The 12,815-nt window shown below is 39.6% G+C and overlaps 1 protein-coding gene across 9 annotated transcripts in view; it reads left to right on the forward strand.

Moving 5' to 3' along the window:
* SEMA6D (semaphorin 6D) overlaps nt 1–9,792 on the forward strand; it is a 61,324-nt gene extending 51,532 nt beyond the window's left edge. Inside the window, exons 12-19 of one of the 9 annotated variants that reach the window (XM_004386284.1) lie at nt 141–296; nt 388–561; nt 1,393–1,533; nt 1,629–1,706; nt 2,115–2,176; nt 2,544–2,600; nt 4,126–4,293; nt 6,103–9,792. In XM_004386284.1, coding sequence (XP_004386341.1) covers nt 141–296; nt 388–561; nt 1,393–1,533; nt 1,629–1,706; nt 2,115–2,176; nt 2,544–2,600; nt 4,126–4,293; nt 6,103–7,391 — 2,125 coding nt within the window. In that variant the 3' untranslated portion in view covers nt 7,392–9,792. Of the gene's footprint in view, nt 1–140; nt 297–387; nt 562–1,392; nt 1,534–1,628; nt 1,707–2,075; nt 2,177–2,543; nt 2,601–4,125; nt 4,294–6,102 lie in introns of all 9 variants that reach the window. The other 8 variants (XM_023740646.1, XM_004386285.1, XM_004386288.1 and 5 more) reach the window with 8 other exon arrangements.
* The last annotated feature ends 3,023 nt before the right edge of the window (nt 9,793–12,815 follow it).

Raw genomic sequence — 12,815 nt, forward strand, 5'->3', positions numbered from 1 at the left:
CCCTTGAATTCAGAGAGATGGCGCTCCTTCTCTGGTTTTGCTCGCTTTTCCTTTCTCTCTTGACCTCCTCTTTCAGAGTGTACACTTATTCCTTAGGTACAATTTTGTGAGTTAAAAAAAAAAAATCGTTTTCCTTTTAGGCCTGGCTGTTGTGCAAAGCATGGCCTTGCCGAAGCTTACAAAACCTCCATCGATTTCCCTGATGAAACCCTGTCGTTCATCAAGTCCCACCCCCTGATGGACTCTGCCGTGCCCCCCATTGCCGAGGAGCCCTGGTTCACAAAGACTCGGGTCAGGTGAGCTGGTGCAAGGAGCCACCACCCACGCCCATTCAGCATGCTCTCCCTGTTGGCCTCTCCCTCTGACCGGCCGCTCGTCTTCTCCTAGGTACAGATTGACAGCCATCGCAATCGACCATTCTGCCGGACCGCACCAGAACTACACAGTTATCTTTGTTGGCTCTGAAGCTGGCATGGTACTTAAAGTTTTGGCAAAGACCAGTCCTTTCTCTTTGAATGACAGCGTATTACTGGAAGAGATTGAAGCTTACAACCATGCAAAGTAGGTATATTTTACAAGAATGTTCTTCAGCGCTGCTCAAAAATTTCTGGTGTGTGTTTCATCTAGTCACTTCTTTTTGGCCCTCTAAATTAGCAGTGGTTTGGCATAGTCATAGTGTTTTTTTTTTTTTTTTTCTTTTCCTCACTGAAATAAATCCCGGCTTTGTTGTTTTCCTGAGCTCATGGGGCAAGGAAGGTGAATAGTTTATGAGTCTAAAAATAATTCAGCTCTCGTTTTTCACCTGTGGAAAATAAGAACATTTTAGCAGCACCCTCTTACCTTGCAGAGGGATGTTAGGATGCTACCTTACAGGAAGCGGTAGTTGTAAGTGCGCAGACACGCATGTGCACACGCAGACATACAGAGAATGCAATTCCAGTTAAGCATTTTCTTCCAACCGGTTATGAAAGATTACTCAGACCATTACAACAAACAAGAAATAGGTGAGATAAATGAAGCAAAGGAGACTAAGGAGAGATCCAGAAACATCTAGCGTGGGACAATTTGAATGCATTGAAACATTATCCTTTTTTCCCTATAGTCAAACATGGCCTTCACAAATGCATTTCCCTTAGATCATCAGAACAGGAAAGTGAGCTTAAAAAACCCTTTGTCAGCCGGAAATGTAACCAACCATGTAGAGAAATAGAAGCTAAATCACATAATTCTTACTTCCCAAACTATGTTCTTGTCTGGTTTGCTACCGAGAAAGTTCCCGAAAACCTCCCCGGCTCTCAGTAATTGCAGAAACCAAACCAAACTTGTTTTATATAGTTCATGTAACTTTTGACTTACTAAACTGATAGCTTCAAAATGTATCCTACAAAATAGGTGCAATGCTGAGAGTGAGGAGGACAGAAAAGTCATCTCATTGCAACTGGATAAAGATAATCATGCGTTATACGTGGCATTCTCTAGCTGCGTTATTCGGATCCCCCTTAGTCGCTGTGAACGCTATGGATCATGTAAAAAGTAAGCTGACATTTCTTTACTTACCCTGGATCTTGCAGCATCAAGACCTTTGATGATCAGAAAATCCAAGTTACCCTCTGCTTGGCTTTATACAGGTCTTGTATTGCATCTCGTGACCCGTATTGTGGCTGGTTGAGCCAGGGAGTCTGTGGTAGAGTGACCCCGGGGCTGCTGTAAGTATGCTCAGTCGCCTTAGCTGGGATGAACTATCTCCTCGAGGGTCATAAGCTAGAAATTTTAGAAAAGTTCCAATAACAGTGGACTTTTTTTTTTTCCTAAGTGGGAGAAAAAAAAAACAAACAAACCTGGAGATGTGAAAATGGAAGGGAGATTGTAGACAGCATACTACCTCAGGGAAATGGATGGAGGAAAAAAAAAACAATTCTCTTCTACTCTTTTAAATGTTCTAATTGCCAAGCTTCTCACAGAAAGTCTCATTTTAGCATGTTATGTTGAAATGTCCTTTTTTTCTCTCTGCCCATTCTTGCTAATCAGTCTGTGTTCTTGGTTCTGCTTTGCTTGTCACTTGTGTTCCTGTGAAGACTGTTAACTGAAGACTTGTTTGCTTTCCATAACCACAGCGCTGGAGGATACGAACAAGACACCGAATACGGCAGCACGGCCCACCTGGGGGACTGCCATGGTAAGACAGAACCTTTCATTCCCACCTGACACCTCTTTTTGACCACATTTGCATGTGAACATTATTTTACAATCAGCCTTTTTAATGACTCGGGACACATACCACCTAGCATTTAACTTCAACTTCGCAAAAGCTGAGCTGTTTGGTCATAGGGATGAGTTAGACAAGAACTTTAATTTTTTTTTTTTTTTCTTCCTTCACCACTTCCAATTTTGTAGGAAATATAGAGAATGGTAGTCTAACCAGTAGGTTAATCTTTTTAATTTATAGTCGTTTCTTTTGATTTTTTTAGTTATTTGGAATTTATAAATTTTTTCCTTTCTTTTGGTTACTTTTTACTGATTACTTGTTCCTTTAATTCTTTTAGAAATTTTGCCTACTTCAACTACACCAGATTACAAAATATTTGGAGGTCCAACATCTGGTTAGTTTTTTTTAATTTTTTTGAATTAACAACCTTTTCTTTCCTTCAGTTTGGCATTTTCAGCCCCTTCTCCCCTCCTTTTGCGCAGTTTGGCAGCCCTTCATTTTTCTGCTTTGACTCATAATCCCACTGATGGCACCAAAACACTTTTTCTTACTAAACACCTCACCCCTCTGTAGCATGTTAACAGTTCATCATTGACCAAGACACATTCTTTAAGGAAAATCGAATGGGTTAACATAGACTGCATTCCAGCTGCACGCACGTCTACCCAAGCTTTTTTCTTTCTCACTCCCGCATCGTGAATGCTCTCTCTGGCCATCTGTATTTAATGGATGGCAGAATTTTATTATTTCTGCCTTCTCTCCTCACCTTTCCTAACACCTAGCAAACAAATACACATTTCCCCAAAATGTGTATTTATAAGTTTTAGCATTTTTTTTTAATGGTTTGTGGTGATGATGAAAATCATTGTATGCCGTGGTCTCATTGGCATGAAAATGGTTTCCGTGGAAAGAAGCTGGTTTCCGATGTATTGAGATGTTCAGTGGGCTCTCCACGCCCCCTCTGTCTGTACCTGTCGTGGCACCTTCATCTGTGACCATTACACCAGTCCGAATCAGGATCGCTGAGGTTTTAGCTACCCGAAAATATAGGCTTACATTTTCAGGGAAAATCTACTTGGTTAAAATTTATAATAGATACACTAAAAAGTAAAACTACTCAGGTTTTATTACAACTTCTAAAACTTACCAGCAGTTTCATTCCTGGGGTCGAGGGGAGGGAATGGCATATCTTATGTGTCAAAACATCCCTATTCAACTTGTAAATGCCATTTATTTTGCCTAAGTTGCTACTGACTCTTTGGAAGAAAGTCGCCAGGCATTTAGGAAGGCATGGGCAAAGTTCGTCCCTGCTTTAGTGCTTTACTGTGGGTGGTAGGCCCTCAGTGGAGAGAAACATTTACAAATAAGTAGGAGGCACGTGGTAAATAAAGCAGGACGTTTTAGACTTATGAGGTCCAAATTCAGTTTCTTACAGGGACTTAACCAGATATTTTCTGATAATGTTACATTGCAGCTTCCCCAGTGAAGGATACACGGTTTCTAATAATCTATGAAGTGCTTCCAAAAATAGATGCAAAAAGAAATGAATTGGTGTTGTCTCCACAGGAGGATGAGAAAACAGCAATTAATCTGGGTTGGGATTTGTATTTCTTTTCCATGATTTTTATCCTTAATAACCATAGGGGATTCAGTAGGAGTGTTTTGAGTTTGGGTTTATTTATTTATTTGTTTATTTTTAATTTCAAATCTGCTTAATGTGTTTGTATTCTTGATTTTTAGTTTTTCTTCTTCCTTTGAAAGAAAGGCATTTGGTGTAGTCTCCTCAGACGTATTTTTGTAAAATCCTAGAACAGGCTTTCTTATAAGATTTATTTAAACTTTACTAAAAAATGCAACCGACCCCTCAGAAAGCTCTGCGGACACCACCCGTGTTAATAAAAATCTGTTTGCCACCACAGACATGGAGGTATCTTCGTCTTCTGTTACCACAATGGCAAGTAGCCCAGAAATTACACCTAAAGTGATTGATTCCTGGAAACCTAAACTGACGAGCTCCCGGAAATTTGTAGTTCAAGATGACCCAAATACTTCTGATTTTACTGATCCTTTATCAGGTATCCCAAAGGGTAAGGCCTCACCAGGAGACTCATCTCTAACTGAGTGGAAACCTGATCCTCTGAGGCGTATATGGCCTTAGGCTCCTCCGGAAGTAAACCTAAATGGAGTTGCTGGTGGTGTTACCTCCGCTTCCACTGGCCACAGTCACTTAGGTTTTCTGTGGCTCTATCTGACTGAGTACATTCCTTAAAAGATGAAAGAGGTGGGAGGCTGTTAGTGAAAGGCTTGGTGAAACAGTACTCAGCTACTCAGTCTAATCTGTGTTGATTTCCCTCTGAAGAGGCTGAGAGGCTGTTGGATATCAGAGAATTTCAAGGGTCACCTCAGCAACATCAAAAAACCAAACTCATTAATTGCAAATACTCAGATTAATGCCTGATATCAGATGTGTTGTGTAGAAGCCTTTCCCAGCCTTCTGTTTTGCTTCAATTCAAAACGAAATATGAAAAGGATATGTGAGGTGCTAAGTCGCTGGAATGCCTCAAGCAATAAAACATAACAGAGTGTGTGTTCATAACCATCATTTTTAGCAGCTAATAGAAGCAGTTATAAAATAGCTGCCTGTTGAGTTAGCTTATTAGATATGTTACTCCAGAAAAAAAAAAAATCTATTCTTTATTGCTTACTAAACTGTGGTATCAGGTTTCCAATCAGTTTTTATGGCAGTACATTGTCATTTATGATTTACATCTGTTGATTTTGATTTTATATGTTTTTGTTATAAACAATTTTATAATCCTTTTTCTTTCTGCTTTGTTTTCGTTAGTAATCATTTTATTTCTACATTTCTTTCTTTGTCTTTTCACCATGCCACTGAAATCTACAACCTTGAACACTGACAACAAATAACTAATGTTTAAAGGCCTTGATACTAACCTAAAGCAGCAGGATCTTCACAATCCCTGACTTACCTTGCTCCGGGATAGCTGTGTTTATTGCATGTAACAGACTTGGATACCTCTTAAACTAACATTCCTTTGATAGACTGTTAGATGTCTGTGGTTGCATTAAAAACTCCAGTAATTTCAAACTAATTCACTATTCTTTTTCTAGGTCTGAGTTAAATATTTCTCAAATATCTCAAGATAATTGAATGGTATTTCTTAACTAACACATAGTATATTTTCTTAGAATGTCTGGATTTCTTACATAGCAGGTAATTCAAGAGTGCTCCACCTCAAGATGGAATTAAAAAAAATCAAAGGAAACATAAGTCTATGAGTCTATATTTGTAGCTAACATTGGCCAAGCAGATGCTTTCAGTGTATGAACAAATTATGCACTCTTTTTTTTTATTCTAATGAAATTAGCATGAGTGTATTAGCATAATTATTTTACCATAATATATATTCATACCAATTCATACATTTTCCTAATCCCAGTCACCCTTTAATACTGACTTTTGAATTAGGAGAAAATCATGAGACAGGCCATTTCATCGGTTTAAAATTGGTTGTTTAGAAAATAGATACTTTCTAACTCTAATTTTTAGGTTGAATCAAATTTTCTAATATTAGGTAAAAACTATTTAAGAGGTATTGGGGAAAAAGGGAAGACAAAAATACACATCAATGGGAGATTGGAGTTATCCTGACTTTCTCAGCAGACATATATCTCTCAGAAGATCCCATTGGAATTAAAGAAAAAATGTGGAATTTGGTCACTATGAGTCGAAATGGACTCGACGACAGTGAGTTTGGTTTGTTTTGGTACTTGACCTTCCAAGCACATGGACCGTGTGAATGGAAGCCATATGCTGGTTAATGTTGTTTTAAGAAATTACCTCCCTCAGACTTTTCTCTGTGTGTCTATTGCAGGTGTACGATGGGAAGTCCAGTCTGGAGAGTCCAACCAGATGGTCCACATGAATGTCCTCATCACCTGTGTCTTTGCCGCTTTTGTTTTGGGTGCATTCATTGCAGGTGTGGCAGTGTATTGTTATCGTGACATGTATGTTCGGAAATCCAGAAAGATCCATAAAGATGCAGAATCTGCCCAGTCGTGCACCGACTCCAGTGGAAGTTTTGCCAAACTGAATGGTCTCTTCGACAGTCCAGTTAAGGAATATCAACAGAATATCGATTCTCCTAAGCTGTATAGTAACCTGTTGACCAGTCGGAAAGAGCTGCCACCCAATGGAGACACTAAATCCATGGTAATGGACCATCGAGGCCAACCTCCAGAGTTGGCCGCCCTCCCCACACCTGAGTCTACGCCTGTGCTGCACCAGAAGACCCTGCAGGCCATGAAGAGCCACTCAGACAAAGCCCACGGCCATGGAGCTTCAAGGAAAGAAGCCTCCCAGTTTTTTCCTACTAGTCCTCCACCCCACTCCCCCTTAAGTCATGGGCACATCCCCAGTGCCATTGTTCTCCCTAATGCTACTCATGACTATAACACATCTTTCTCAAACTCCAATGCTCATAAAGCTGAAAAGAAGCTTCAAAACATTGACCACCCTCTTATAAAGTCATCCAGCAAAAGGGATCACCGGCGTTCCATGGATTCCAGAAATACCCTCAATGATCTCCTGAAGCATCTAAATGACCCAAATAGCAACCCCAAAGCCATCATGGGAGACATCCAAATGGCCCACCAGACCCTAATGCTGGATCCTGTGGGAACTATGTCTGAGGTCCCACCTAAGGTCCCCAACCGGGAGGCATCGCTGTACTCTCCTCCTTCAACTCTCCCCAGAAATAGCCCAACCAAGCGAGTGGATGTCCCCACCACTCCTGAAGTCCCAATGACTTCTCTGGAAAGACAAAGGGGCTATCACAAAAATTCGTCACAGAGGCACTCTATATCGGCTATGCCTAAAAACGTAAACTCACCAAATGGTGTTTTGTTATCCAGACAGCCTAGTATTAACCGTGGAGGATACATGCCCACCCCCACAGGGGCAAAGGTGGACTATATTCAGGGGACACCAGTGAGTGTTCACCTGCAGCCCTCCGTCTCCAGGCAGAGCAGCTACACCAGTAATGGCACCCTCCCTAGGACGGGACTAAAGAGGACACCGTCCTTAAAACCCGATGTGCCACCAAAGCCTTCATTTGTTCCTCAAACCACGTCGGTCAGACCACTGAACAAATACACTTACTAGGCCTCAAATGTGCTATTCCCGTGTGGCTTTATCCTGTACATGTTGTTGAGAGGATGATGTTATAAGGGTACCTTAAAACAAGAGACTCACTTGTATTTTAAGAGAGCCAAGTGGCCAAAGAACCTCTTTCTAACTTTGGCAACATCAGAACTTGCCACATGTAGCTACCGCAGCAAGGCTTCTGAGTTCTTGCCTGAAAACAAAGGAAGGTGCTGGTCATTCCATTTCTTTTGTTTGAAGCTAAAGAGATGGGTAGCTCTGAGGAGCTACCTTACCAGTATAAAGAGCTGATACAGTACTCAGAAGAATCTGTACGCAAATACTTGAAAATGGGTTCAATTTAGACTGCCATTCTGTGTGGTCTTCCCATTAAATGTGAACATTTTAATATGTATGCATTCACCTTGCCTCTTGCACAAATGTCAGAAAAAGATGGTTATGTCTCAAAGAAACACAAACTTGTAGATTACCAAGCAATTTGCTAAAAATTGTCTTTGACCCAAACTGTAGCATTTTTTTCGTATGTGGCATTTTTTTTTCATGCCACCAACAAACTGTTGAGAGTGTGTGTGTGTGTGTGTGTGTGTGCGTGTGCATGTGTTCTGTCCCCACGAGGACTTATGTAGGTGTCCATCACATCTTTTTTGTGCTATGGAGTTGTTTACATTAAGCATGACTGAACAAAAGACAGTAGCTTCTTCCCACAGCAGTCCATTGGGTTCAGCTTTGAGAACAAGATAAAATTGAGGTTCATTTGATAATCAAAATGATGACCTTGACGTATGTGGTACCCAATGCCGGAATGTAAAATTTCTAAGTAATTTTGTGCTGCTATTCATGAAAACTTCTATTACAGTCTTGCCAGCTTAGGGAGATAGAGATGTTAAGAGGTATCCTCGATTTATTCACCAATATTCAGTAGTAAAATTTACCTATCCACTGTGAATCCAAGCCTGAGTCATTCTATTTAACCTTGGACACACTAATAAGGTTCTATTTTGATTGCATTCAGTTTTTCCCAAGTCGTAAAGTTTCTCCTCCTTTAACTCCTCCTACCCCTAAAGTAAAACCAACAACAAAATATAAAAGAACTATGAACAAGATTGTAATTGGCGTAACCAACAGTCCGTGAAACCTAACAATGGTGCAATCATGTTGTCTGTGTTGTGTTGTATGAGAATTTTCTCCTAAGTCATGCAGGTAATGACAGTATACTGTAAATATTCCATGTGAGTTTACCTGAATCTGTGCATTTTGTGCCTTATTCATGAGAATGATAGAAATACTAAAATATGTCAATTGTTTTCAGTATAGCACATCATTTACTGAATGCCAGTTGTAAATGTTATTCAACCAGCACCTGGAAAGACTTTGAAAAAAATCATAAAAAACAATCTAGAACAATTAATTGTAACACAGTCTACCCAAATAGCAGCATTACACCCTTTGCCGTGATAAACATTCCACTCCTGCTTTCCTAAGGATGAAACAGTGATAATGTGAAGTCAAATGAGGTTTCCCAGGTAATGTGACACCTGCTGAAACCATATAGAGTCATTTATACATAGTTTTGCAGAAACCACTTATGGTTGATGATGTGCAACCCTGATGACTATTTCAGTTAATATGCTGCACACCACACAATTGTTTATTGAACCTAATCTAGAAAGTACCAAGGCAGAGGCATGCTCCTGATTTATTCAGACAAATAAGTTCAACTGATTTCTCCTGATAACGCTGATGATATATATTACTTGGGGAAGATCAGTTTGCAAAGACCAGAGCATTTTTATACAGTATGTAGAACACTGATGTGGTTATTCTTTTCCTTTGAAAATACTGTTTTGTAAAGAACATGATTCCCTGAGATCTCTGGAAGCTCAAAAGCTAAAACTTCTGTTCTTGAAACCCTTCAGCCTTTCAACTAAAATATTACAGATTAATAATAAATTAAACCAACCAACAATAAACACTACTCAGTCCACCAACTACAAATGTGTTTGAATTCACCTTACCAATATTAATCCCAGAGTGTGTAAAATGGAACAGTAACTCTATGTGAACCTGGATAACATTTTGTAACATTGTGCTGCCTTGTAGTTTGTAATGTGACTTCTATCGGTATTTATGTTGAAATTTCTAACATTAAATCTAGTCTCTATCCTGTTAATTTAATTTTTAAATGCTTTATCCATTTGTGCAAAGGTAAACACAGATTGTATCTTTTTTAATGGTACGGCATAAAAAGTAACCCTAAAGTGAAGTGGCTCTATACTGTTTTATAGAGTACTTTAACATGTATAGATATCTTGTAAACTTGTATTGTGGATGTGTAAATAATATGTACTTTGGGTTTTTAACACCGCATGTAAAGTCAAAATAAAATATACAAATCATTATATCTTGCCTCTTGATATTGTAAAGTTTTATAACCTATCATATTTTTTTTAAATATTTCAAGTCAGTTCCAATGAGAGTTTATTTTAAAAAGTCTGCCAAAATATTCTTCAAAAATATTCTCATCTGAAATATTTGCTACTCAATCATGGTTACACTATTTTCTTCTCTGAAAGCTGATACTAACAGACCAACCTATTGCTGTCGAGTAAGATTCCAACTCATAGCGCCCCTATAGGACAGAGTAGAATTGCCTCCTAGGGTTTCCAAGGCCGTAAGTCTTTATGGAAGCAGACTGCCACATATTTCTCCTGTGGAGCAGCTGGTGGGTTTGAACCACCTACCTTTCAGTTAGCAGCCAAGCACTTAACCACTGGACCACCGGGGCTGCTTATACTAATGGACAGAGCCCCTGAACACATGAGACACTATTCAGAAAGCCAGACGAACTGTATTGCATCAATAGTCAAATGCTTCGGGCAAACTTACTCGTGTTTCTCATTGTCCACGTATCTAGTTCAATAGACTTTTTTAAACTCATAATTTGTGTTCTTATATGAATTTTTAATACAATTTTAGTCCAGAATTATAGCTGGCAAACAGGGTTCCTGTGAACATTTCTTGCTATTTGGTATATGGCATTTCTCAATTCCATTGTCTTATTGGATAGAATGTAGTAGAAGATATATTCCCCAAATATTGAAGTGGAAGGTAAAACTGTGATTCCATTTGGGCTTCCCCTGTATGTAATTAATTAGTCAGTGGCTGCTGTCATTGCCCCTTATGAATGTTGAGAGTGGCAAGGCACTTCTGACAGATAACAGCAGTGTGTCTGTAGCAACTCTTGCCTTCTGATCTGGTGGCTGCTCCCGGCCAAAGCCTGCCTATACCGCCTTTATGGCCACATTTTCTCCAGAAGGCCCAGCAACATCTTTCCAGAAGAGCAGAAGTTGCTATATTCCTGTTGGGACCCTGTTTTATTTCATGGTGTCATCTAGAGGTCCTGCCCTTTGATGTTCATTCAGTGGTTTCAGGGGTCCTTTCTAATTCCTATCATAGCATGCTCCAGTCTAGAGATATGAAGAAGAGTTTGCAGGTTTCCTTTTGTGAGAGACAAAGATTGGTGGAAGGACTGTTTGTCCCTTTTCCCAGCTGCCAGTGCTATAGCTGTGCATGCCGCAAGGCAGCGCTACCAGCCGTGGAGTATGCTCTTGGCGTTCATAGCCCCCCACCATGGATGGAAGTCTGGGTAAGCCTATACCCCATTCCAGTGCCGGAGAGGAGGGGAGAAGGTGTCTCCCATCACACTATCTACCAGAAGTCAATTTGTATCTCTTACAGTTTGGACACATGAATGAAGGAAGAGACAATTAAGAGAACTGTATCTTCAACGTTGTGTCTTCTTGGACTTATTATCATCTCAGTTGCATTTACATTGTCTAGTTCTATTGAATTGGTGTTTATTTTACCTTATGACCAATTTATCAGTTTTCCTGGGTTTAGCTATTTGTTTTTTCTTCTCAAGAGTGCATCTTTCTCTTAGCCCTTTTTGAAGTTCTTGGCCTTTATAGACTATGAGCATCTTTGATAATTTAATGAGTGCTATGGACTGAATGCTGACCTTCACGTTTCTTTTCAGAGGGTTTACAGACCGTAAAGCCCCATCTAGGAATCTGCAAGCTAAGAAAGCCAGCCTTGCATATTCTCTCTAGTGCTTGGATTCCATTTGAGAGAAGTGGAACTTTTCATAAGGAAGGCATCATACAACCATAGAGCAAAGGCAAAAATAAAATGAATTAACCAGAGCACCTGTGCTGTGATTCCAGAAATCCCATTGACTGAGCATTCAGGTTATTCTTGGTAATTGGAATTTTTAAGCCAGATGGAACACTTGAAATGCTGGTACAAGCTGAGAAGAAAGGACATAGCCTGTACAAGGTAGTGAGTAATGGCTTAGGTGCTGGCCTGACACCAGGAGGACCTGGCTTCATGCCATCTGAGAGAGGCCAACTTTCTCTCCTCCCTACCAGCTTGTATCCTTCATCCTTCTATAATTCCATTACCTATTAAGTATGAATGCCATACTTAAATATTACTCTTTTAATAGCTCTGTTTGTAGGTTTTTTATGAGTGTGTGAGGCCTGTTCCCTATTAGATGTGAGATATATGTGAGATTAGCAATAAAATAAGGCATGATAAACACTGCACTTTAAGCCATTTAGCTTGGGACTGTATTTGATGTTTATCTTTTTTTGCATATATAATATGTAAAACATTTAAATCTCTGCCAATATTGCATTCTTTACCAAATAGATATGTTACCACAAACAAGGAGGAAATGAACCTATAAAAAAATAAAATTTTAATTAACAGGGCAAGGGAGGTGATGTCCTGGGCACTCAGAACATGAATCAACCAGAATTCACATAACCAAAAGAACCCACTGCTATAAGTCAATCCCAACTCACTGCAACCCTATTGGAAACCATAGAACTGTCCCATAGGGTTTCCAAGGCTATAAATCTTTACGGAAGCAGACTGCCACATCTTTCTCCTACAAGAATTCACATATAAAGTGGCCTTCAGACACCCAGTAATGAAGTCACTCCTGAGGTTCACCCTTCATCCAAAGATTAGACAGCCCCATAAAACAAAACGAGACTAAAAGGGCACATCAGCCCAGGGGCAAGAGCTAGAAGGCATGAGGGGACAGAAAATTTGGTAATAGGGAACCCAAGGTCAAGAAGGGAGAGTGTTGACATGTTGTGGGGTTGTTAACCAGTGTCATAAAACAATATGTGTACTGTTTAATGAGAAACTAGTTTGTTCTGTAAACTTTCATTTAAAGTACAATTAAAGAAAAATTCACATATAAAGGAAAATAGCATATTTCTATCCCCATGATGTAATTCTTTTCAAGATTAGGTATTGGATATTGGTTGATGAGTCTCATTGTAGCATATAACTAGCATGTACGTCTTAGACTCTTATGCTGGATTTCAGTGAATGAAAGTATGAAAATATAGC

This window comes from Trichechus manatus, unplaced genomic scaffold (assembly GCF_000243295.1).
Source record: "Trichechus manatus latirostris isolate Lorelei unplaced genomic scaffold, TriManLat1.0 scaffold00161, whole genome shotgun sequence".
NCBI lineage: Eukaryota > Metazoa > Chordata > Mammalia > Sirenia > Trichechidae > Trichechus > Trichechus manatus.